Source organism: Serinus canaria, chromosome 1A, assembly GCF_022539315.1.
Source record: "Serinus canaria isolate serCan28SL12 chromosome 1A, serCan2020, whole genome shotgun sequence".
Taxonomy (NCBI): domain Eukaryota; kingdom Metazoa; phylum Chordata; class Aves; order Passeriformes; family Fringillidae; genus Serinus; species Serinus canaria.
Window position 1 is genome coordinate 12,147,669 of NC_066314.1, and position 22,793 is coordinate 12,170,461.

The 22,793-nt window shown below is 39.2% G+C and overlaps 1 protein-coding gene across 6 annotated transcripts in view; it reads right to left on the bottom strand.

Annotated features, from left to right (window-relative positions):
• NAPEPLD (N-acyl phosphatidylethanolamine phospholipase D) overlaps positions 1–16,739 on the bottom strand; it is a 24,569-nt gene extending 7,830 nt beyond the window's left edge. For 2 of the 6 annotated variants that reach the window (XR_007780209.1, XM_050985437.1), the window contains exons 1-2: positions 16,411–16,739; positions 5,261–5,573 (exon numbers count right to left, since the gene is read on the bottom strand). Coding sequence is in view for 5 of the 6 variants with exons in the window: in XM_050985437.1 (XP_050841394.1) it covers positions 5,261–5,573; positions 16,411–16,625 (528 nt within the window). In the remaining variant the exon portion in view is untranslated. Of the gene's footprint in view, positions 1–5,260; positions 5,574–8,793; positions 8,986–15,661; positions 15,785–16,168 lie in introns of those variants that run through there. The other 4 variants (XM_050985446.1, XM_030237837.2, XM_050985449.1 and 1 more) reach the window with 4 other exon arrangements.
• Between the last annotated feature and the right edge of the window lie 6,054 nt (positions 16,740–22,793).

A 22,793-nucleotide genomic window follows, 5' to 3' on the forward strand; every position in this document is an offset into this window, starting at 1 on the left:
AGTTTAGCTTATGCTAAATGATGCATCCTTTTAAGTCCTAGCACAAGTAAGTCACAGATGAAAGAAAATGCCATGTTCTCCAGCCACACCCCACAAAAGCTCTGCTAGTTTTTATCAGGCCCTCTCTCTGTCCATCCTCATTACAGCTAGAAGTAGCACACAAAAGTTAACCTCACTTGGCTAATGTTAGCTATTACAATTCTGCCTTCCCATCCTGCCAAGAATTCAATGAACATTCATAAAAAACAAAATAATTTTAAGATAAACTTAAGGTACAGAGATATGATTGGTTATGAAAAGGTTCCCCCACCTCCTCTTGTATTCCAGCTTGACAAGTTTTGCAGTCCCTACTTGAGTATGACAGGTCAGAACACTGATATGGCTGAACTTTAATCCAGAGGTAAAAAATACACAGCTCTCATTTTGATTGGCTCCAATTTGACTCTGTGTGTATCCTCAAACAGGCACGAAGGAGGCCATGGCTGTACATTACCTACTGAAACTCAGGGACCAACCACCACTCATTCTCTCGTTTTGAACCAGTTATGCTCTTCACTGCAGTTTGGTTGAAGTGCTAATGCAGAAGTTTTATATGTAATCAGTAAGAGCTTTCCTATTAAAAAAGCAACCAACTGATTCTTCTCAGAATGCCTGACCATCTCCAGGTTAGCCACAATGTGGCTAAGGCTCTCATCCCAAACACTTATGGTCTGAACTCCTCACTTTGCTTTAGAAGAATTTTCATGTGCTAGGGCAGCTTCTAGACCCCTGACACTCCTCTCCCATATAATCACAAATGCCCCAGCACTTCTGGTTCCAAGGCAAGTTCTGCCTGCCATGGTTGCTGCTCTCATTCTCTCAGCCTGGCACAGATTAGCACTATTAGGGAGTTTATACAGAGCTGACCTTGTGCTCCTTTAGAAGTCCAGCTGATGCTGTGACAGTTTAGGACTCCAGGAGTTGCCTTGCTAAACCAGTCCTGACAGCTTCAGGGAAGTTACTTTCTCCACAATATTTTATTGATTTGGAAGGCATATGTTGGGAAAAACAAAGCATGCACATCTCCATCCCCCTGCAATTCTGCTGTAAATAATAAAATATTCATGAAATTGCTTTTTCTGAGAGCTAATGGACAAGACATGTTTACTGAAGAAGTTTCATTACTGTCTCCAGGAATGAGAAATAGATAACCTTCCATAAAGCTGAATATAAGGTTAGTACAATTCAACCCCTTAGTTCATACAAGAAAAGTAGGAATCTTAGACTGAGATAAATGGCTGCTTCAGCAAGAAAGAAGCCATCCTTTTTTTTAATCTCTATTTCATTCTAAGTACATGGGAACAACATTGGCCACACAAAACTAGCATAGTACTCAAAACCAGAAATTAGGACAAACCAACAAATTACATATGCTAAAGTCAACAAATCAGATTATATGAAAGAAATAAAACTCAGATATGGAACTTAATGAATTGTCATAATACAATTTAGGTCAATTAGTACATTTTTAATGGAAAATGTTCTTTTTAAGTAGCTGGTTTTAGAGACAGACTCCAAATTTTCTCAGAACTAAATTAATTCACTTATTTTTGCTGACATTTGGCACAAATTAGTTTTTTAAATTAGCATTATGCAATATTAATAAACAATATTAAATGGATGAGGAACTGGCCAATTGGCAGATGTGAAAAATCAGTTCTTAAGTGGGACTCAGACACATTCTGTGAAGTTTTTTCTGGGGTACAGTTAATTTTCTTCCCAGTAGCACCTACAGTGCTATGTTTTGGATTTGTGCTGAAAACAGTGCTGACAGCAGACTGATGTTTCAGCTACTGCTGAGCAGTGCTTACACAGCATCTCAGCCAGCTGACTGGGACACACAAGAAGCTGGGAGGGACACAGTTGGGACAGCTGACCCCAGTCCATCAGAGAGAGATCCCATATCATATGACATTGCACCCAGCAGTAACATCTGGAGTAAGAGGAGGAGGTGGGGGACACTCAGAGTGGGTGGTGTTTATCTTCCCAAGTAACTGTCACATGGGAGGCAGCCCTGCTTTCCTGGAGAAGGCTGACACCTGCCTACCCTTACAAAGAAAATAAATTTCTTAGTTGGCTTGTGCACACAGTTTTTGCTTTACCTACTGAACTTTCTTTATCTCAACCCACAAGTTACCTGATTTTTCTCCTTTCAATCCACTGGGGTGCAAACAGTGGAGGGTGGAAGCAAGCAGCTGACTGGAACTTGGCTGCCTAAAGCCACAACACATCTGCACTATTAATAAAGGCTTTACAGGGATGTCAGTGGGATTGATTCTATCAAGTACTTAGAATAGTTGATTTAAAGGTAGAACTAATCACTAGAAAAAGCATTTGTAAAAGTCACACAGACAGGAAGATTGATAGAGAAGAGCACACTCCAAACAATTGCTATCCTGACCTATTTAAATGAAATTCCATGAACAAAAGTTCAAGACAAACCAAGAGCACAAAGGCACTGTAGCCTGTACAGAGCTTGTGCTCTCCACCTTTGTGATACACAGGCCTCTGATCCAAGCAATGATTCCACAGCGGATGAGATCAGAAACCAGACATGTATGTTGTTGAGTATCATGGTAAAACACACCAAAACATTACTTCTCAGTGCATATGATTTGTGCTTGGGGTTGGTTGGTTGGGGTTTTTTTTTAGTGTTTTACAAAAGCACACTAAAATCCCCTTAAAGCAATAAGAAATACTCAACTCGTAAGATTTTAAACTAAAACACAAATTATATTAGCAGCACACTTCACATGAAATACCTAAAACTCACACAACAGGATAAAGCAATATAAATAATGAAATATGTATCTTATGGAACTTTTATCCTGCTATAATACATTTTGCTCTGTCAAACTAACCAGAAGCATACTAAAACTAGAAGAATTATAACAGATTTTTGAAATACAGCAATTATGTCAAATCAGCTACCAACAGAACTAAAATGTGCTTAATACTGTCTTGTCTTCATTACTTGAGTAATAAAAGAACTTCCTCCTGCTGTGTCCCTTCCCCCTTCCCATTCTTCTTGCCCTCCTAATGCAAAGCAAGAAAAAACACATGACAGGCTTTGGTAAGACTAGCTGATTAGCTTGGGATTTTTGGTGCTTAGTGCATAATACTGGAATACCACAGGATTTACAGAAATGAGAACAATCTACACTGCTGATCCAACAACTAATAATTAAAGATCCTCCAACAGCACTGAACAAAGTTATTAATAAAGCCTGTAATAAAAATACAAGAAGTCCATGCATTCTGGATGATGATATAAGCTCATTGTGTAGGCATGATTATAATACATATAGCTTTTCCACAGTGAAGCACAAGCACACATCCTGGATAATATGCTCATCTTTACATACACAAAGCACTTGGTACTGAACCTGCCCAGCATAGCAAGGCATCACTAGGCTCACTCAATGTGGAAAATGAAGCAGGAATATGGCTCAGAGGACATGACATCTTGCAGCAATAAATAAAGTATGGAGCCCTTAGTTTGAATTTTAAACAAGCTCAGATGCACTTCATAGACTGATGTAGGGGTGAAAGAAAACTGGTTGAAACAAGCATCAAAATGGCTGAGGACTCCAGAAGAGCATTTCATTGATGTCTATCTAGGTTTTTCCATTTCTGATTTACTTCACCAAACTCCTGATTAATTGCAGGCACCTAACTAAAAGACCTCCTATGCAAAAAATAAAATTAGCCCATGATTAATCCCAACTGGGTCAGAGAGATGGCCTTTTGGCTTTTCAGTTGGTGCCTTGTAGATTTCTTTGTGATCATCCTTTATTGTAGGGACAAGCTGTAAATTAAAGGGGAGTGCTGCAGTTCAGCACTCTATCAGAGTGCTGTATGCTCTGCACTCCACAGTACACCTCTGCATTGCCTTCAAGGGACTTCAGTCACTACCCAGGTTTCTGACTGGCACTGGGAAGACATGAAGCCTGTTCTACACAAACCAAGGAAGGCAGCAGTCAAAAGCAACTGAAAACCTACACGTGCGCATTTCATAGAAAGATGGCCAGCACACTGTCTAGAAAGCTGTACACACTGATGCAAACATTGTCACCACAAGGAAGACACCAAATTTGCTGGACGGGATCTCAAGACTGACACAAGTTTGCTGTTCTTTCTAAGTCAAATTATTTATTATTAAATTACAGCCAATTTATTTGTTCCTTAAACATCCCCAAACCATGATGCGTTAATGCCTAACATGGCTTTCCTGTCCATAAAACTGATAGAATTCCTTCCTTCACAGGTAGTTCAGGTAAGACAAAATGGAAAGCTCTTTGCTAAATACTGGCTGTGAGATTTAGAGCTTGTGCACACCTTCCTACATGCTTAAAAGCATTATTAACACCTGCTTGTTAACAAACACTGTCCTTGGTTGTGCGCCCTTCAGCACAGCTTTTCTGAAGTACAGTCAACATCAAAAATGCATTGAGAAGTGATTCTGCCAAAACCTAGTCATCTTCATACCTCCTGTGACCATAAAGATAACCCATGGCTTTCCAGTACCCATTACTCTTCATGGGAAAGAAGCTTCTCCTGTCTCCCTCTTTACATACAATACCTGACAAAAGCATTTCACCAACAACAAATAACAGTGCTACCCAGTAAACTGGCACTGTACTTTGTTTCAGTACAAATACTTGATCAGGTTGGTTTTAATACATGCAATTTTTTCTCCTGGTGTACTGAAACATAAAAAACAGATTTGTAAGTATTTTCATAAGTAGGTGACAGAAACTATTACATTTTCATGCAAGAGATTCAACATATGTATTAAATTGCCATCTAGAAAAAAGGCAAAATTTAAAAAATTGGATATGTCATGATATAAGCTATTTCATGCAACACAAATTAAATTAATAGTATGCTTCATAAGGCAACACCTATTAAAAAGGAATGGCTGTAACTGGTTTATGACTGAGCTAGGGAGCCAATTTTTTTTTGTTTTGTTTTTATAAATATAAACTGAGCTTTATAAATTAAAGCATGTGGAACTAACAAAGAGATAAAAATTAAAGAGGTAGAAAGTATTAACCTACCTTTTGAAAAGAATAAAATGTCAATAAAATCAGAAAAGTAAGACTTAGAAAAGTCTCCAGAAGATGCCTACTGAGAATTAGTTAGAAACTGTTCTGTTTTATTGATTAGAGCAGAGGTAAAACCAGTCTTAATCACAAAAGTAAAACATGGAAGTATTCACCTGCTTTGAGCGTGGCACATTGCTGTTATTTTTTTCCATGAAGGACCATTTCAAAATGTTGGATAAGGTTGGAGATTTCCATGTTGGCCACGGGTTGACAAATCTCCCATCTTTGCCCCTCTTTGATTTAGTTACATCCTCTTCTAATCTGTAGTCCAGCCTGAAGCTTTTTCTGAAGGTCCTGGAAGAATCATTGCTCCCGGAACCTCGACTTGAATTCTGACGTTTCTTCACTGCTTCCTTAGGGTACTGGTTACTGGCAGTTGAAGGCTGCTCTTCATCTGTGCTCTTATCCATACCTTTTTTAGGAGAGCTAAATCAAATGTAAAATTAATCAATATTTTCTTGGTCTAGCATCAACATTCATAAGACTGAATGTTCTCACACACATTAGGAACAAGCCCGCCTTTCCTGTTTTATGATCTACTGTATTTTTTTAATCAACAAAATATGCTTTTAAAACAGTCACTATTACACAAAAGACTTCAAAAACATGCTGTGACAAGCAGACATGAGGGCTCTTTGTAGTTCAGGCTGAATTTTACTCCCTGGAATGCACAGCTTCAGATACTAACACTATTATCTACCAACTGCAAAAGTGAGGGGGAAGGGTTCCTTAATTTACATTTAGGAAGAATAGTCATTCCTCCTGAAACTTATGACATTTAGTGCCTGATGTAACATAATCCTGCAAGTCTGTGCAAGAGACACTGGAACTATATTGTGCCTTAGGATTTGCCTATATAGTGACTTGGTTTTGTAGTAAAAACAGCAGTCTTGTGTAGCAATACTAACACATACCAACACATGCAGGAAACTCAGAACACAAAAGATATTTGGTACTGTTTCGTATTTTGTCTAAAACAAACAAGAAGTTTATAATAATGAAGGTAAATAACTGTTTCAAATACAATTTTGATACATATTTAACTGAACTGACTGGTGAAAGGCCACAGAAAATTGAAATATTTTCAATCACAGCTGCAACATTTGCTCTTAATTCCCTAATGAAATATAAAAAGTGAGAAAATAACTGAGAAAAACTTATTTCTATGAAGTCATGATTCTGGTATATTTCTTAGAAAACTACAAACTCAGTAGTCAGAGTCTCTTATTCCAAACTACACTTAGGTGTTGCAGACTTTACAAATATAATCGAATTATACCCAAGGCAGAAAAACCAAATATCCCTATTTTATTTTAGAAGTTGCCAAAGCAATTCAATTTAATCTAAATGCTTCAATTTCTATATTTGCTTTCAACTGAAATGTTGAAAGTAAATACACTGTTCTGTCAGCTTCAAAAAAAAATGGTTACTGTTTTAATGAGTGCACAACTTTTTGGCATTTACAAATTCTACCTAATTAAAACTGGAAGACAACTAGTAATGAACAGACAACACTATTTACAGCTTAAGTGCAGGAATAATTTTTAATAACAAATTGTGAAGTTCATCCTGTGCAAAACTCTCCACCACATCTAGTAGATGGACACAGTTTTGTTCTATCTATGGTTTCACTAAGTCAAATGCTCAGATTCCAGCTGCACACTCAGAAGCACTGGGCCGATGTAGGCAAGGCAGTCCATGCAAACAACACTGTCAGACAACAGAACTGAAGCTTGGAGTTTTCTTAGAAATTGCATAACTCACTCTGCCCCCATAAGCTCAGTTACAGGGAAAATTAAATCTATTGTTCACTGCAACATTTCAGCTAAGATATTACACACATGTGTCAGCAAACTGAACCCAAATGCATCTGCTGATGATGCTCCAACTTCAAATGCAGAGTCCATTTCTGCTATTTCAGCAGCAGCTGATGACTAAACACTAAGTATGGTATCAGCTGCAAAGAATACAACAATTGATAAATCTTGTGAAATTTTCTTAACAAAATAACCATTATTGTGCTATGCAGTAGAGATAAAATACTAACACATCAAAATTCATTTCCAATAAAAAAGCATGGGCAGCATTCAGAAAACATGGCTGATAGATTTTTTTTTTTACCTCTGGTTACAATCTTATTTTATATAATTGTTTTGTACTCCTGTTTCCCTGCAGTTTTACTGAAACCACCCCACTAACATATTTCCTGTTTGGCACTAGGATACCATATCTGCATCATAATTTAAATTTAACTGTTGCTATTTCTAGGCTTTTTTCCTCTATTCCATTAAACATTTCCCAGAATCAGCCTTCAATTAAACACTCAACTTGCTCTATAGCATTTTAAGCAGAGGTAAATGGTAACACAAGGAATCAGTGCCACAGAAAGGCAGACAGAATACCCAAAAAATGGCACCAAACTTTTTAACTATTACTTTAACTTAGGAGTTGGGTTTGGGTTGTCTTTTACATTCCTCAAAGAGCATTTTCAATGCCAAGTAAGTTTATTAACTTTGCAAAGCACACAGACACAGCATAAAACAGCTAGTCTTTTACTAAGCATCATTAAAACAGATCACAAAAGTTTAATCAGATAGGTACTTAATTCCAGGAAATGATTCTCTAAACATCTCAGACATCTTATTTTTAAAATATATGTAACTACCATAATTATTGCTTCTACAAGACATTTTATATTAGAGACTAGGGTGCCTAAAGTTTTATTTTTAAGCTTCTCTTTATCTATTCATTCATCTCTAAAATAGGTGAATTTTACTTTTGCTTAAACCTTCATATAAACCTTTGATCTTTTTCTGAAAGTATAAACCCCTAAGGGAAGCAGGGATCGACTATGCTGATTAAACAAAGACAATGCCAAAGCATTTAAGGCACTGCAGGTATCTATCTGTCTGCCAACATATTTTCCACATGATGCACATACACTACTTTCATTAGTATTCCATAGGCAACTGAAGGGATAAAAGACCTCAGTGCTCACAGAATACTTTAAACCTTTTACATGCATAAGAAAGGGAGAGATTTACAATCAGTTAAAGTAATCCTGATGAACTGTAGGTTCCTTTGAAGTATCAGTCTTGCCAGATAGTTTCTGTTCCACTTAAATTTATTAAATATAATCCTACAATATTCATGACATAGTTTTCTTATATAGAAGAGCAAGATGATAATTTCTTGAAAGCCAGAAATCATTAGCTTAAAATAAAACCCAACCAATTATAAGTCCAAGGAGATTCTTACACTTTTGTAAAAGAAAGCCTCTAAGATAAGGAGATTGAGCAGGTATACTTAAAATACTAGAAAACATCCAATCAGAAATCAGTTGGTGTTCCTGCCAGCTTTCCTAAAATCTTCCTATCCAAAAATAATAGTTTGGCACTTGAAAAACTGCTTTAATGGCAGCAAAAATTATGAGCTATAGATATACAAAAATCAAACTGGAACTGAGTTCTGTTCACTTAGGAGGGACAGAGGGAAGGAATCACATCCCTGGTGAATGTTTATTTTTATGTAAAATTCTACACAAAATCTTTTTATACTTTTAAACATAACTACTACTATTCTACTTAAAACCATTAAACAGCCTTCCTGAGAAATGGAACCCATCGTTCAGGATGAGGCAACTTACCCTGACAGAGGGCAAGTGTACTGACACTATTTGTAAGAGGGGGTCGGGAGAGACACAAGGCAACCACCCTCTCTCTCTGTCCTCAGAGGTGCTCCGCTCTTGCAACTGAATTCAGAAGAGGAAATGAACCAAGACATACAAACTCCTAAAGAAGACCTTTAGTCATCCAAATCCACAAGGCCAGAAGGTGTTCTAGACAGAGGAGAAGAACACAGAACAGGCTGATGAATAAGACAAAGTTTAACATGAATCAAAATGCTGAGCTCACAGATCAGGTTTTCCAACTTCAAATACTAAGGCACCCCTCATAATCCACAGAGGAAGAGTGAAGTTGTAGATCTGGCAAGACATGGCATGGAATATCCATGTCTGACATCCCACTAAACTGGCTTACACCTGTTAACAGGATATGGCCCTTAGGACAACAGGTTTTGGATAAATGGTTTATTTTAGCATTGATTATATAATTGAAAATTTGGATACAATTACTTTGGCTTTGAGCCTTATGTCTATTAAGGAAAATAACAAAAATTTAGCTAAATATTTTTATGCTCTGTTTCAAAAGGTTTGCAAAAGATGCAACAACATTACAAGAAGCACTCTGCCATTTTAATTTTTCTTTTCAAATGGTCTTTTAAACATAGCAGAGCTTCAAGCCAAATTACTTGAACCTAGGCATAAAACTCTTGTCTTCACCTTTTCCACCCAGTCTCCACTAAGATCTGCTGCTCCATAAATGCAATGGATGGAGTTCCCCCTACTAATCACAGAACCATGCACAACATGCTACAAAGCATCAAGTAAGCCAAAACAGACTTACCTTTCTTTTCCATACAGAAACATGTACATTGTCCTTATGTAACAAATCCATAGGCCTGACAGTTTAAGAACTACTATGAAGCTATGGTTTACTGGAACACAACAACTTCCTCAAAACTTGACAATTGCCTTGTAAAGATTCCATAGCTTACCAAATACCTTGAATTTCTCTGCTTTTTTGAAGTAAATGGTTTGGTTCATTTTTAATCAGTCTCTCTGTGTAAACTAAATCCAGAACTAGGCTGCACTAATGATGACCTAGGAGAGATAGCACATAATTCCCAGCAAACTCACACCACTGCAGCCTTACCAAAACAAGACTGAGCTTTCTCCATATACAGCTACACAACTCTGAAGTTTTCTTTCATTATATGTATTTTTAATGACTGCAAAAACCCAAGCATTTTGGCTTGAAATGAAACAAAAAGTTGTTTCAGTTAGAAGGAAAGGTATTTGCAAACGCTAGGGACCATGTAAGTAATTGGCTCCCACAAGCTTTACTATCAAATGACTGCCAGCTAAGTTTTGGCTCTGCTTTTATTTTCCCTTCAGGTCTGAAATTGGCTGCTTTAATTAATGAACAGTTTGAGACTGGAAAATTCTGAATGCATTTAAACTTTTATTGTGCAGTACTTCAAGTTGTTCCATCTTACCATTGTAGACTTACCAGAACCTGAGCTTTCTGTGAACTGTATACTGCTACACATCTTGAAGTTTTCTTTTCCTATACCTATTTTTTTATCACTGCACAGCAGTTGCACCAGCAATTATTCCAGATGCTCTTGTTATTAGGATTTCACACAAAGATCTCTCAAGCTTGCATTAGCTGATCTGTGAATACTTCTATTATTTGAATTACATTAAAAATCCTTAGTAACAAAAAGTGTTGCCAAAATTTTCATTCAACAAATCTCTAAATGTCCTGATTCTACACTGTCCTTGTGTGCTCTTCAAGAAAAATGAATAAAAGAGTTGATACCAGAAAAAGTAATAGCTCTCTCCACAGACAGCCTCATGGAATTAGAATCAGTTGTTTATCATTCTTCCCTAGCTTTGAGGATCAACAGTAAAACAAAGTAAAGTTTTATTTAGACATCATGGAGAAAAATAAGATTACTAATAAAAAAAAGGTGAGACATCTACTCATGGTCATCTGTTGTTAGGCTTATTCTTTAGCAGCTGTATTACTTAAGCAGCTACTACTATGAGCCTATCCATTTCTGTCCTCACTACTCACCCAGGCTTGCCAAAACAAATACTTTTGTCCACATGGTGAACTTGTTTAAGAAACTAATCTAGCTGATAGTCACTTCTTACCTTACCATCCCCAGAGAAGCACTTAATTTTCACCTGCATCACTGTGCAACCACACAAGTGTTTATACCAACAAACTGATTAGGACAGGGAAAGGTGAGAACGGGAATATATTGTTGTAAACAAAAACTACTTATGCCAGCACTGGTCTAGAAGAAGAAATTAATTAAATACCTTCCATTTAGTATTCACTGTGTAGCTCAGTTACACATACCACCAAGTTAGGTTCAACAATTCCTTCTAGCCTTTCATTTTCAATCTGTTCTCTTCCAAGGTTTCATTTACACTTAGTACTGATGATGCTGCAGCTCTCCATTTACCTCCTCAGACAGTAATGTTTCATATTATAACCAAGCACATTCAATAGCTACCTACCACCCACAAGGCAGCCCACTCCCATTACTACACATTCCACTTCTATTTTGCTGGTATTCATTAGGGGAACTAAACCAACAGAAAGTTATTCATGCCTATCAGCTACACCTTTACATGCCTCTGGATACAAATGCAAATAGGCTTTAGAGTCAGACCCATCAGTAGTCCCTGGAGCCAATTATTTCTAAAGGCTGGGTTAAATCTGACCAGCTGCGAGCATTGTGTCAACTGAATAAAGATCCTGGATCTGGGACAATACATAACTATTTTCCCCTTTGTTTTCAGGTGCCCTGGCTGATTGTCCCAGTCCAATATGAGCATTCTGTAGTCCCCAAATATGTCTATGATCTGCAGATAATACCATAGAAGATTTTTGTCACATGCATATCCTGTTTAGGTTGTGATCCCTGATACGACAGTAGCTGTCCATAGGGGACATGCAGCAGAACAGAGATGACAGACCCAAGAGCCCATTTCTTTGGTGATGTAGGCCTTTAAAAGAAATTCTTTTCCTCTCTACCCTCATCTTTTACTGCAGTCTTGAATAAAAGAACCCAAGAGTTGGCTTGTGGCCATCACATATGAAAGATCAGCCTAGACTATCATTATGATTAAGCACAAGAGCAGTGTAATTCTGTGCTATGCTGAAGCAGTCACCAAAGGGAAGCTGGAGTCAAATCTCCCTGCACCAGAAAGGAAATTGCTTTCCTTTGCTCTCCCTAAACAACTAGTTTCATAAGACTAGTTAATTTATAGGGAAGAATGTTGAAAGAACAAGAGCTGGAATCAAAATTTTCTTACCTGCTCTGCAGGACTGAGGCTGACACACAGAAACAAGGTTTGTGCATCACAGCTGTGTTATGGTACACAAGACAATACCCGGGTCACAAATGCAAACAATTTTTAAATCAACAGAAAAATAAATGTAGATAGCATATGCACACAGCTGTACAGGTAACAATTGCTATGGATGGGCCTTCACACTTAAGACAGAATTTTAATAAAGCTTTTCCAAAAGAGCAAACATGAAACTGGTACCAAGCCAGCTATAGGATCCAGAGCCCAGCTTTAACCTTCTGGCACCAGCTGCACTGGTGTAGCTGGTTACTGATGTGACTCCAGTTAATGACAGAGGCACACCTTGCCAGGATGAGGTTTACTGTTAGAAAAGATTGTCAAACTTTGAAGTTGAGCATTTAAAAACACACTTTAGCCATTCCTGTGTGTTAACAGGCTCTACATCTTGGAGTTGCATTTTAAGTTATGATGCCATTGAAGCTGTTAGCATATGTTTTTCTTAACTAAAAAAAAAGTTTTAAAATATTACAAGCTCACACTCCATCCTAAGGGTAAAGGTTTTCCATCTAACATCTTAATGTCAATTAGATATGGCTACACCCAAGAGCTATTACATGTAATGAAATTAAGGCTCCACTTCAGCATGCTGTGGGAGAAAACTGATGTCCTTTGTAGCATGTGGTTAGAGAGGCAATGTAAGAACTGTTTCCATAAAAACGAACAGAAATCATGTTAAAGCTTTGATGCATAGGATCCACACAGCAAAGTAGGATCTAAAGTTCATTTACCATCGACTCCAGAACTTTTATGTGTGCAATTGCTATCTCCACCTTCATTTACTAAGCCTTTTAATTTTCTTTTTCCTTGTGTCCCCATGCCAGAAAGGAACAAACACCTATGCAAACTTCCTCTAACTCACACCAAGAATAATCCTTTAAAACTCTATAAAACCTCAGTTGTCCAGGAAGTGCAGCACACCCAAGAATTCAATTTTATTTTTAAGTTAATAGACAGTCATAAATTCTGTTTATATTCATATTTAAAGGTTTGTCTATTTTGATTCCTTCTTTTCAGTTCAAGGTCTAGGCACATTGGGTCCAGTGTAATTTCTCTGCAACATGAAAATATTTCCCTAAATTCTTTTTATTCTACTTGATTTTCAATATAAATTCAAGTTTTGCTTGTCTTACCAACATTCTTTTTCTCCCTCTATGTATTCACATGCACCCCATACATATAAGGATTTTACAGAACTATTTATAACATTTGAATTCAAATTTATTGAAATCTAATAAAATAATTTCCAGGTCAAGTAAGATAAGGAAGTGATTTTTTTTTAATTGAAATAGATGTTTTTCCTCAATGCACCTGTTCAAAGGCCAACTTTAAAATGAGTTAAGCCAAAAGGTCACCAGCCTTTCCAAATAATGAAAGTTTTGAACATCCAAGCTTCATACCAGAAAGCCAGAAAACACATCCAATACAACACCCTTATAGTTCTTTAACTGAAACACATCCATTTTAAGAAGAAATTCCAAGGAACAATACAGAGACACAGCAAAACATCAATCCTGAAGGAAACTGGAAACATCATGATATATAAATGTTTTTCATTACACCCTTTTTTCCTATATTTAAAGGGCCTTTGATTCCATCCCCACAACTCTAGATTACAATGTCTTCACTACTCTAAACAAAATGCAAAGTGCTTTGTTTGTTAGTCAATAACAGAAGTGTTAATACTAGAAGTTGTGTGGTTTGGGTTTTTCTTCTTATTAAAGAGTTGAGGCATACTTCCAACACAAACATGAGCCATCTACTAATTTTCAAGGCACCATCCTAAATACATAGGTGTTTAAAGGAGACAAAGTGTTTCACGTAAACACATCTGAACAGACACACAAACACCGCGCTATTGTCACATTCTTATCAGAAACAGTCGAATATCACTGAAACCTTCCTACAAAGACCAGTCCAAAGAATGACTAAAATATTTCCAAATATTTTAAGCAATAAAACCTGTTGCCATATCATAAGCCTTACTCACCAGGCAGTAGGACTTCCAGCTCCAACCACAGTTAACAGCTCTTACAGAAGAAGTAACTCTTGACAGAAATTCTTTAACACCCACTTTTTCATTCACACATCTTATCAAACTTTGTTTTTCACACTAGGGGTATGATGGCAGCAGTGTTTTCACATGTCAGCTGGCAATGCCCAGTTCTCTTTCCTGAACAGCTTTGCCAGGTTTATCTGCTTGGGCACAGTTGTAGGCTATGCAAACCCAAAGGATCCCCTCCTTGTACAGCTGCTAAACACCAAGATGTTACATGCCAAGAGTATATAACACCAAGATGTTACATGCCAAGAGTATATAACTTCTTTCCTAGATTTTCTAAGAATATTTAAACTAAGTGCAACATTTTAGTTTACAGAAAAATCCTTTTTGCTCAAATCTTTAGGCACAAGGCAATCAAGTGATTTTCCATGGTCCTGGCTCTGAATGTATTAGAAGTAGGGCTCACACTGCAACCTATAAAGTTCAAGCAATAGTCTGAAAAAAATTAAAGGGAGATCAGGAAAGGATTCATAGATGTGACAAAAAGCAAAACTAATTTCACTGCGGGTGTTCCATAAAAAGACAGTAATTAATATAGCAGTATTTCTGTTTTTCTCATTGCAGACAAAATAAGTGCCTTCCTTTTTGTTGAAAAGAACTTAAAAGCTATTTCCGAATGAAGAATTAACAGCTTTGGGTCAATCTTGAGCTTATAAAGGCTGAAGAAATAGCATTTTTCTCCTGGTTATTCCTCAAATCTACTTAGATAATGCAAGTAAATAAAATTATAACAGTGGACTGCTTCCTCTTAAAAAGGCTCCACATCTCATTTGATTTGAGGCCAAGCAGAAGCTGAATAACTGTTATTTATATTTAAGCAGTTTCACTGTCATCCCTTACTTCCCTCCTTCCCCAAAAACAACTCTCCATCATCCATAACTGAATCAAAGAGGGCTTTCCAACCTCCAGGTATTAAAAATTCCCATTGTTTTTTATAATAGGCATTTCAGTTTGAGACAATTTGGGGTATTTTGAAAGCCACTGCTGCAATAATTCTTGAATTAATAAGTAAAAAGAATAATATTTTTATCTTCTTCAAAATGTTATCTACAAAACAAAATAAGCTTCCCACTTTCTTAACTGATACAGCTGCTACTATGAATGAAAAAAATACTCTTTTCAAAGGTTTTTTCTGCAAGAAAACTGAAGTGGTTTTCCTGCTACTGTCTTTAATTCTGATGCCACTACAGTCAGTACAGTTTGAGAATTAAAGAAAAAAAATACTTAAGTACAAATATTACTCGCCTTTAAAACTAAAAACTTGCTTCATAATCGCCATTTAGCAAATGGAAGAAATCATAATCACCACCAGAAAAAACATTCCTGCATAAGTTCATGAATTTTACTGCATGCAGTCAACAAGCACTTTCCCCAAACCCTTGCTAGCTAGAGATAATTGACTATCATTGAGATTATTTGACTGCACTAATTACATTAAATGACCTCTTTAATATCCTCCACTTCGCACTATACAATTCGAACAGAAACATCTCTTCGTGCCTCCTCTTCAAAAGAAAACATTCCCCAAGCCGCCGACACTGCGAAGCGATTTTTTTTTTTTTTTTTTTTGCGATTATATAACTTGTTTCTTTCCGAGGGCTGCTGCAGCATGTTTTACTGTCAATTGACAGAAACGAAAGCCTTGCGCTGGGAGCGAACGCAGGACTTTTTTCCTTGCAGGATTTCTTTCGCCGGTGCGAAAGGATCCCCGCGGTCGCAGCAGGTTTTGGAGCTGGCGCCCGCCGGGGTTTGTGTCCAGCCGGGGCGGCAGGCAGGGAGCGGGGCAGGGGCACACGCCGAGCTCCGCGGGCAGCCGGGCTGTGCCGCTCCTCCCCGGCCGGGAGCCGGGCTCGCCCGCCCATCCGCCAACTTTTCCGAGCGGGAGCCCGCGCCCGCTTTACCCCGCTCCCACCCTCCCGCAGCGGCTCAGCCCGCTCCCCCTACACTCACCGGCGGGCCCCGGTATCGTGTGTGTGTCTGGAGAGCCCCGCTGCCGCGCTCGGAGCAGGTGCGCCGCTCCTCCGGCCGCCAGCCGGGCTCTGACGGCGGCAGCCTGGGCAGTGCCTGCCCTCCGGACGGGCACGGGGCGGGAGCCGCCGCTCGGCTCGGTCCGGCTCCCCCCTGCTCACAGGAAGGCTCAGGGGCAAAGACCCCCAGCCCCAGAGCGCTGCTGCCGCTGGAGCGCCGCTCACCTCCTCGGCTGCTGCTGCTGCTGCCGCCCCTCAAGAGTCTCGTCCCCCTTCTTCTCCTCCTCCATGGTGCCGCTCCACCCCTTCCACGGCGGCGGCTCTGTAGGTCTCCGGTAGGAGCTGTTAAACGGCTGCGGCGTTCCACCTGACCAGCCCGCCGCCGAGGGCAGCGCCACGAGCTGCAGGGAGCAGCTCCACAGCGCCCGGCGCCCCGCCATGGTGAGCCGGGGCTCCGCGACACCCGGCCCCTCACCGTGGCGGGCAGAGGTCACCACACAGCCCGGCCCCGCACCGGGGAGCGGCGCCGTTAGCAAGATGGCGGCGGGGGGCCGTGTCTGAGGGACAGGGGGAGTCCCGGAGCCATGGCGGGACAGTGTCAGAGCTGCCGGCACGTTCTGCCCCTGGAGGCCGGGCTGCTCCTCGGCACCGGCACAAGGGAAGCACTCAGCTGTGCTCGTAGCCGGCTCCGATGGGCGGTAAGCGCTGCCTGCAGCCCCCTTTGGGAGCACGAGCATGCTCCGACCGCCAGGTGCTGCGGTGAAAAGTTTCCTGGGCTCGGTTATCTCGGCAGCCCGGGGCAGTGCCGCCATCCCCGGCGTGCCGGCACTCACCGGGGTTGTCCGGGCAGAACAGCCCATCCTGCAGGCACCTGTATGCATCTGTATCCCTTCGGCCCTGGGAAGATAAAACTCATGTCCAAGTCACTTCACGTGCTGGCTTACAACCATCCCCTCACTCCCTGCTCACGTCTGACTGAAGTTTCCAGACTGTGGGCTGAGAATTGAGGCACCCAACCCAGAGCGACTTGGGTTCTCAGAAATAAATGCGTCTTTTTGAAATATTTCCTTAAGGACAGTGGATGGTAAAGAGCAAAGCTATGCAGGTGTGATGTAAAAAACACTCCATATTGTCTAGCAGTGATATGAAGTCTAAGACTATCTGGGGCTCTGATAACACGTTTATGTATATTTTATCGTGAAGCTCGGGACTGAATGTATGGTTCATTGGTAAAGAAATCCTGCCTGTGTTCAAGGCCAAAGTTCTCAGCGCATGTCGTTGAAGACTAGAAATATGGGCCTTACTCTTTTTTGTCTGTCATTCTCTTAGTTTCCTTAAGGTAAAGTAGTCATAAAACTATCAGGCTGCCTTGTTCTGTGTGAGTTATCTGTTTTCTATGTTCTTTACTTAGTGATACAGCTATATATTCGTTGCTAATGGTCAGAAAGATTTGCTGACCTTTGCCAATGGAAATTCCTAATTCATTTCTTACTTCTACTCCTTCTTGCCTGATATTTCCTGATCATTTCATCTACCACTGTATCTAATGCTAAGCTGGCTTTGTAGCAATGAATTCTACTCATAATTATTGAACACAAATCTATATTGATTGAAGTTATTTCTGCTGTTACTTTATGGAGACTAAGATTTCCTGAATGATTTAGATAATAAAGCTGTTCTGATCAATGACCATTAACAATAATAATTACTGCCTATGTATAGAAATCTGTGTAAGCCACTAGGTAAGTCCCTCCAGGCTGGTAGTAGCTGATTGCCAACAGTAGCAAATGTGGGGTGTTCATCCTACACTTCAGCTGAGTATCTCCTAGTAGGCAGCTCTGGCTCCACATGTGGTGTGGAAGTAGTTTGTGTATCACCAGTGCTACAAAAGCTGCAGCTTGGGAGGCTCTGCTTTAGTAAATGCATTTTTTCTGTACTACAAATACAGATGTCAATGGTTGGAGGCTGTAAATTAAGACACCTGGTATCTGTGCAGCATGCAGTTTTCAACTAAAAAGGAAACAGGTCGGGTGAAGAATGATACTGTTTTGTTGTTCAAGTAATATCTGACACTGCTAGGGGTATATCCGTATATTACCAACTGTGCCCCAGCATGCACAACATGAGAAAATTCCATTCCAGAGGTGCTGTTCAACAGAACCACGATTTTAAACTTGTTTCCTGCTTCAATATTCCCTGGAGCCAGTTGAGATCTCAGTCTATTATGGCTTCTTTGGTGGGTTTTGATTTTTCAGTGTCTTATACACACAAACACATCTAAACTGAGGAAAAGTCCCAGGGGAATATCTGTGCTGAAGTAGTTGTGTAAACCCAGAACAGGGATCTCTCTGACTCCTAATACTCCCCAGACATGCTAATATGACTAGAGGACTGATGTTAGGATCCTGCAGGGGTTGGAAGCCAGAAGTTACTAACAGATGGGAAGGTTCCAGCCATCTGTGCATGAGGTAAGAGTTTTTGCTTGGCATCTCGTCTTAAGAAATGGAGATTTAATACTTTTATTTCCATCAGTGGCATGTACTCCTGACTACTCATGCACTTTTACTACTCAGACTGACCCTATATATTGTCCTCTGTTTATAAAAGTAGAAAAGTTATGAGAGCTTCTTTGTACTGCAGAGAGGCACAAATACTAAGGGATAGAAGAATGGGGTTGTTTAGGGGTCAGTGCATTTCTTTTTCCTCACAATGAAATTTAACAGCTTAAACAGAATAACTTTTTTATTGAAATTTTTGGGATATACCATTTCATTAACTCCTTGGAAGGATAAGTTCCTTAAACTAGCTTAATTTGCTTAATGCAACAACCTGTATCTTAATTAGAATCGCACGGTTAGTACTTCATGAATTTTATCTGCAGTGGTGTCTTTCCCTTAGAGATAGTGCATTAATCATGGGTAGGACAGCTTGACTAACTTGATTATAAAATTGCTCTTGGTGAAAGGTTTAACCTTCTTCACAACTGAAGTTTATCAGTATTTTGTTTTGATCTCTCAAGTGTAGTGTTAATGTCTTTTTCACAAAGTCTAATTTAGTTGGTTGACATAAGCTGTGTCAGAGGAAAATACTCATTGTCTTGGCCAGTAACTGAAGCACAATCTAAAGCAAGAAAAAAATAGAAATTCTTACAGTTAAAATGTTATAGCTTTATAACTGAACTATCTGAACTTAATTGAATATCCTCCTAGATGACAGAGTAAAAATATTGTGCCATCTCTCACTCCATCCTAGAATATCAACTCATAGTTCAAAATCCCTTTTGGCTGAGCTTTGCTATATACTGGGCAATGTTTACTGTTTTAGTGCAGATGCAGTTTATTGCAGAAAAACCCCACACTTGGTGGAACAGTTTGTACTGGATATCTGAGTGAAATAAATTATCCTAGAAAAAACAAAAAAACACCACTCTAATATTGGCTATACAGGAATGCTTAATAGCATAGAAATTTAGCACCAAAAGAAATGCTACTAAGCTAGTAAGAGCCTCTCCGGCTAAATTGGCCCATATTGGGACATAACCAGAAAGCCTAACCTTGCCTTTTTAATTATCATGTGCAGAAGTGACCACCCTTATGGTATCCACACTCTTCAGGAGGAAACTTGAGGGAGGAAATTTACTTGGCACCTGTTGCAGGCAGAGGCAAGCAGAATTTCAAATCATGTTGGATGCTAAGGTACCCAATGAAAGTGTTACACAACCAGCTCATATATATATGTGTGTGTGTGTGTGTATGTATATGTATATATATTTGTGTGTGTATATATATATATATATATACACAGGTACAAAATGCTTCACAGTAATGATTAATCAAAACATTAAATTGAATTATGTAAAAAATTTATATATAATGAAGATATAATAATGAAATTACTGTAAATGTTATGTTTACAATTACAAATCCAAATCTCTTACATAATAAAGAGTTTGATAAATTTGAGGACTGTAGAGAAGGAACTTCTTAGTTACAGGGAATGCTCAAAAGCACATTTTGTTTTGTTTTAAGTGAAATGTAATGATGACATTGTAACAGACATTATGAATAATTTCAAATAAGTTAGGGTTTATATTACAATTAAAAATAAATAGTGAAAAAGGAAAACAAGAAAAAATAATTATTTTTTAAGTAATGTAAATTTACTGTAAGGAAATAATCATAAGTAAGGAAGTTGTATAACAATGAGGTAAACCAGAGCTTCCTTGTGATTGCTTGTAGATATTCAGAATGATAACCATCCTTTTCCCTGCCTCCATAAAACATTTTTTAGCTTTATCATATAAACATCATAGATATACAGGACTAGAAGGGGATTCAATAAATCACATTATCCAAACCACTACATTCAGTGAGGGTCTTTCATAACTGGAGTATTATTGTAACTGTCAGCATCCCATGCAGGCATGCTCTGTGCTGCATGGAGCTGCTTTCAGCTGCCAAGCTGCTGCTCTGGCACTAATGAAACTGCTGGGCTCCCAGGCTGAGGTCAGTACCCTGCTACTGCTCTCCTGAAATGTGTCTGAAACCTCTTCTTTATCCACATCTCCCAGGAGGGAGAGAGAAAGGAATCCCACACAGGTTTTAACAGCTGCCACTGAACAGAGGAGGGAGTTATAAATAAATGGAAATAAAGAATGAGGGCATGTGGCTGAAGCCATGACAGTCACTTTTGGTGGGGCAACAGATAAGCAGTGCTCTGAGTGACAAAATGTCAGTCTGAATATGTAGACACTGTGATGATGTCAAAAGAGTCTCATTTGAATTGGGATTCAGGAGGATCCTCTATTTAAATCCTGTCTGAACTACTGGCAGGCTGCATGACCTTTTACAATATACGGAGCTCCATGGGTCAAATTGGCCTTTGCTGCAACTAAATTGACTACAATGGAATTATTCTGTGACTGAACTTGATTTCTCAGACATCAGTCAACACAGCTGGTTCACTGAATAAATGAAAGAAAGCAATCATAGATGTCACTGGAAAACAGATGCATCTGAACTGAGACTTTCAGTTTTGGCAAAACTGGAGCAGAAATGCAAAACTGTTACTTAAAATGCAGAAGTAATTGCCGATAGTGGGTTCTTGGTAATGTAAACTGTCTGAAGGTAACAAAGGTGAGAAAGTGCCAGTCTTTTCTGAAGGGAAGGTAAATATCACATATGTTATTTAAAACTTTGAAAATGATGGATGCTTCTCTAAGTATTCTGATATAGATTGCTTTAAAAAATAAATTAATAATGACAAATGACTCAGGTATTTATGCTGAGTCATTTACATTACAATGCTACACACTGGTAAGCTTCTTCCATAGAAAAATGCTTTTAGAGTCAGATAATAAAATAATTGTGTTATTTATATATTGTTCTAAGAGTGTCAGGGGCAGAATGGGAGCTTCCAACAAAGTCTGAAGCCTTGGGAAGACCCCCCTGCCCTGTTGAGTCACAATGTGCAGAAAGGACCTTCTTGCTTTCTAAATTCCTGAAAAAGGAGTCTGGGTGGAGCTGGACCCAGTCCTAGTCCCAGACTTTCCATGATTATTTCTAAAGTATTATATAGGTATAATTGAGCCTTTATACAACTTCGTCCCACAGGATTAAAGATAGCAAGTCAAATACATTTATATGAATAAAGTAGTAAATTGATTATGATGATGAAAAGACTAAAATATCTTAATCAGAATTATTTACTGTACGTATAGGTAGCTATAACTACTAGTATAGTGCACTATGTATTGAAGCAATATTGAAACAATTATATTAAAGCTAGCAAAGTAATTATGGAAATTGATGTTACTCACTCATACATTTCCTGTGTGCAAATCTCTTGCTCAGCCTCAAGGATTAACCTTGAGGGGTGTCCGCACCCAAGGGAGGAGTTTCCCCACACAGTCTGAGAATGGATGTGTTAGAAAACCCTGCCATGAAAAAGAGGGACTGAGCTTTTAGAGTACAAAGTGATTGACTATGAGCCACATGTCTCCGGGCTACATTATCAGTACTATCACTTGTTGGCTCCTTTATCAGGAACTCTGCCACATCCTCAGAGGTGCCAGTTTCTGCTGGGAAACATTGTTCTTCCTCTGAACGTTCAATTCTGGGATTGCTAAGTCAGGCTGGTCTCAGCATTCTTCACTACCAGTGTGATTTGTATGAGCTGTGAACCTCATGAAGTTCAGTGAGGTCATGTACGAGGTCCTGCACATGGGTCAGGGAAATTCCAAGCAAAGTACAGGTTGGGCAGGGAATGAATCACGAGCAGCCAGCCCAGGGGGGAAGGTGTTCATAAATGACAAGCACAACATGACCTGGCTGTGCATGCTCCGAGCCCAAAAAGGCAAATGTATCCTGGGCTGCATCCAAAGCAGCATGGCCAGCAGGTCAAAGGTGAGCCTGCACTCAGAGTACTGCATCCAGGTCTGGGGTCCCCAGCATAAGAAGGATGTGGACCTGTTAAAGCGAGTCCAGAGAAGGTGAGCAGAGGGTTGGAGTATCTCTTCTATGAAGACAGACTCTGGGAGTTGGAGCTGTTCAGCCTGGAAAAGAGAAGATTTCAAGGCACCTTCCAGTACCTAGAGGGGACCTACAGGA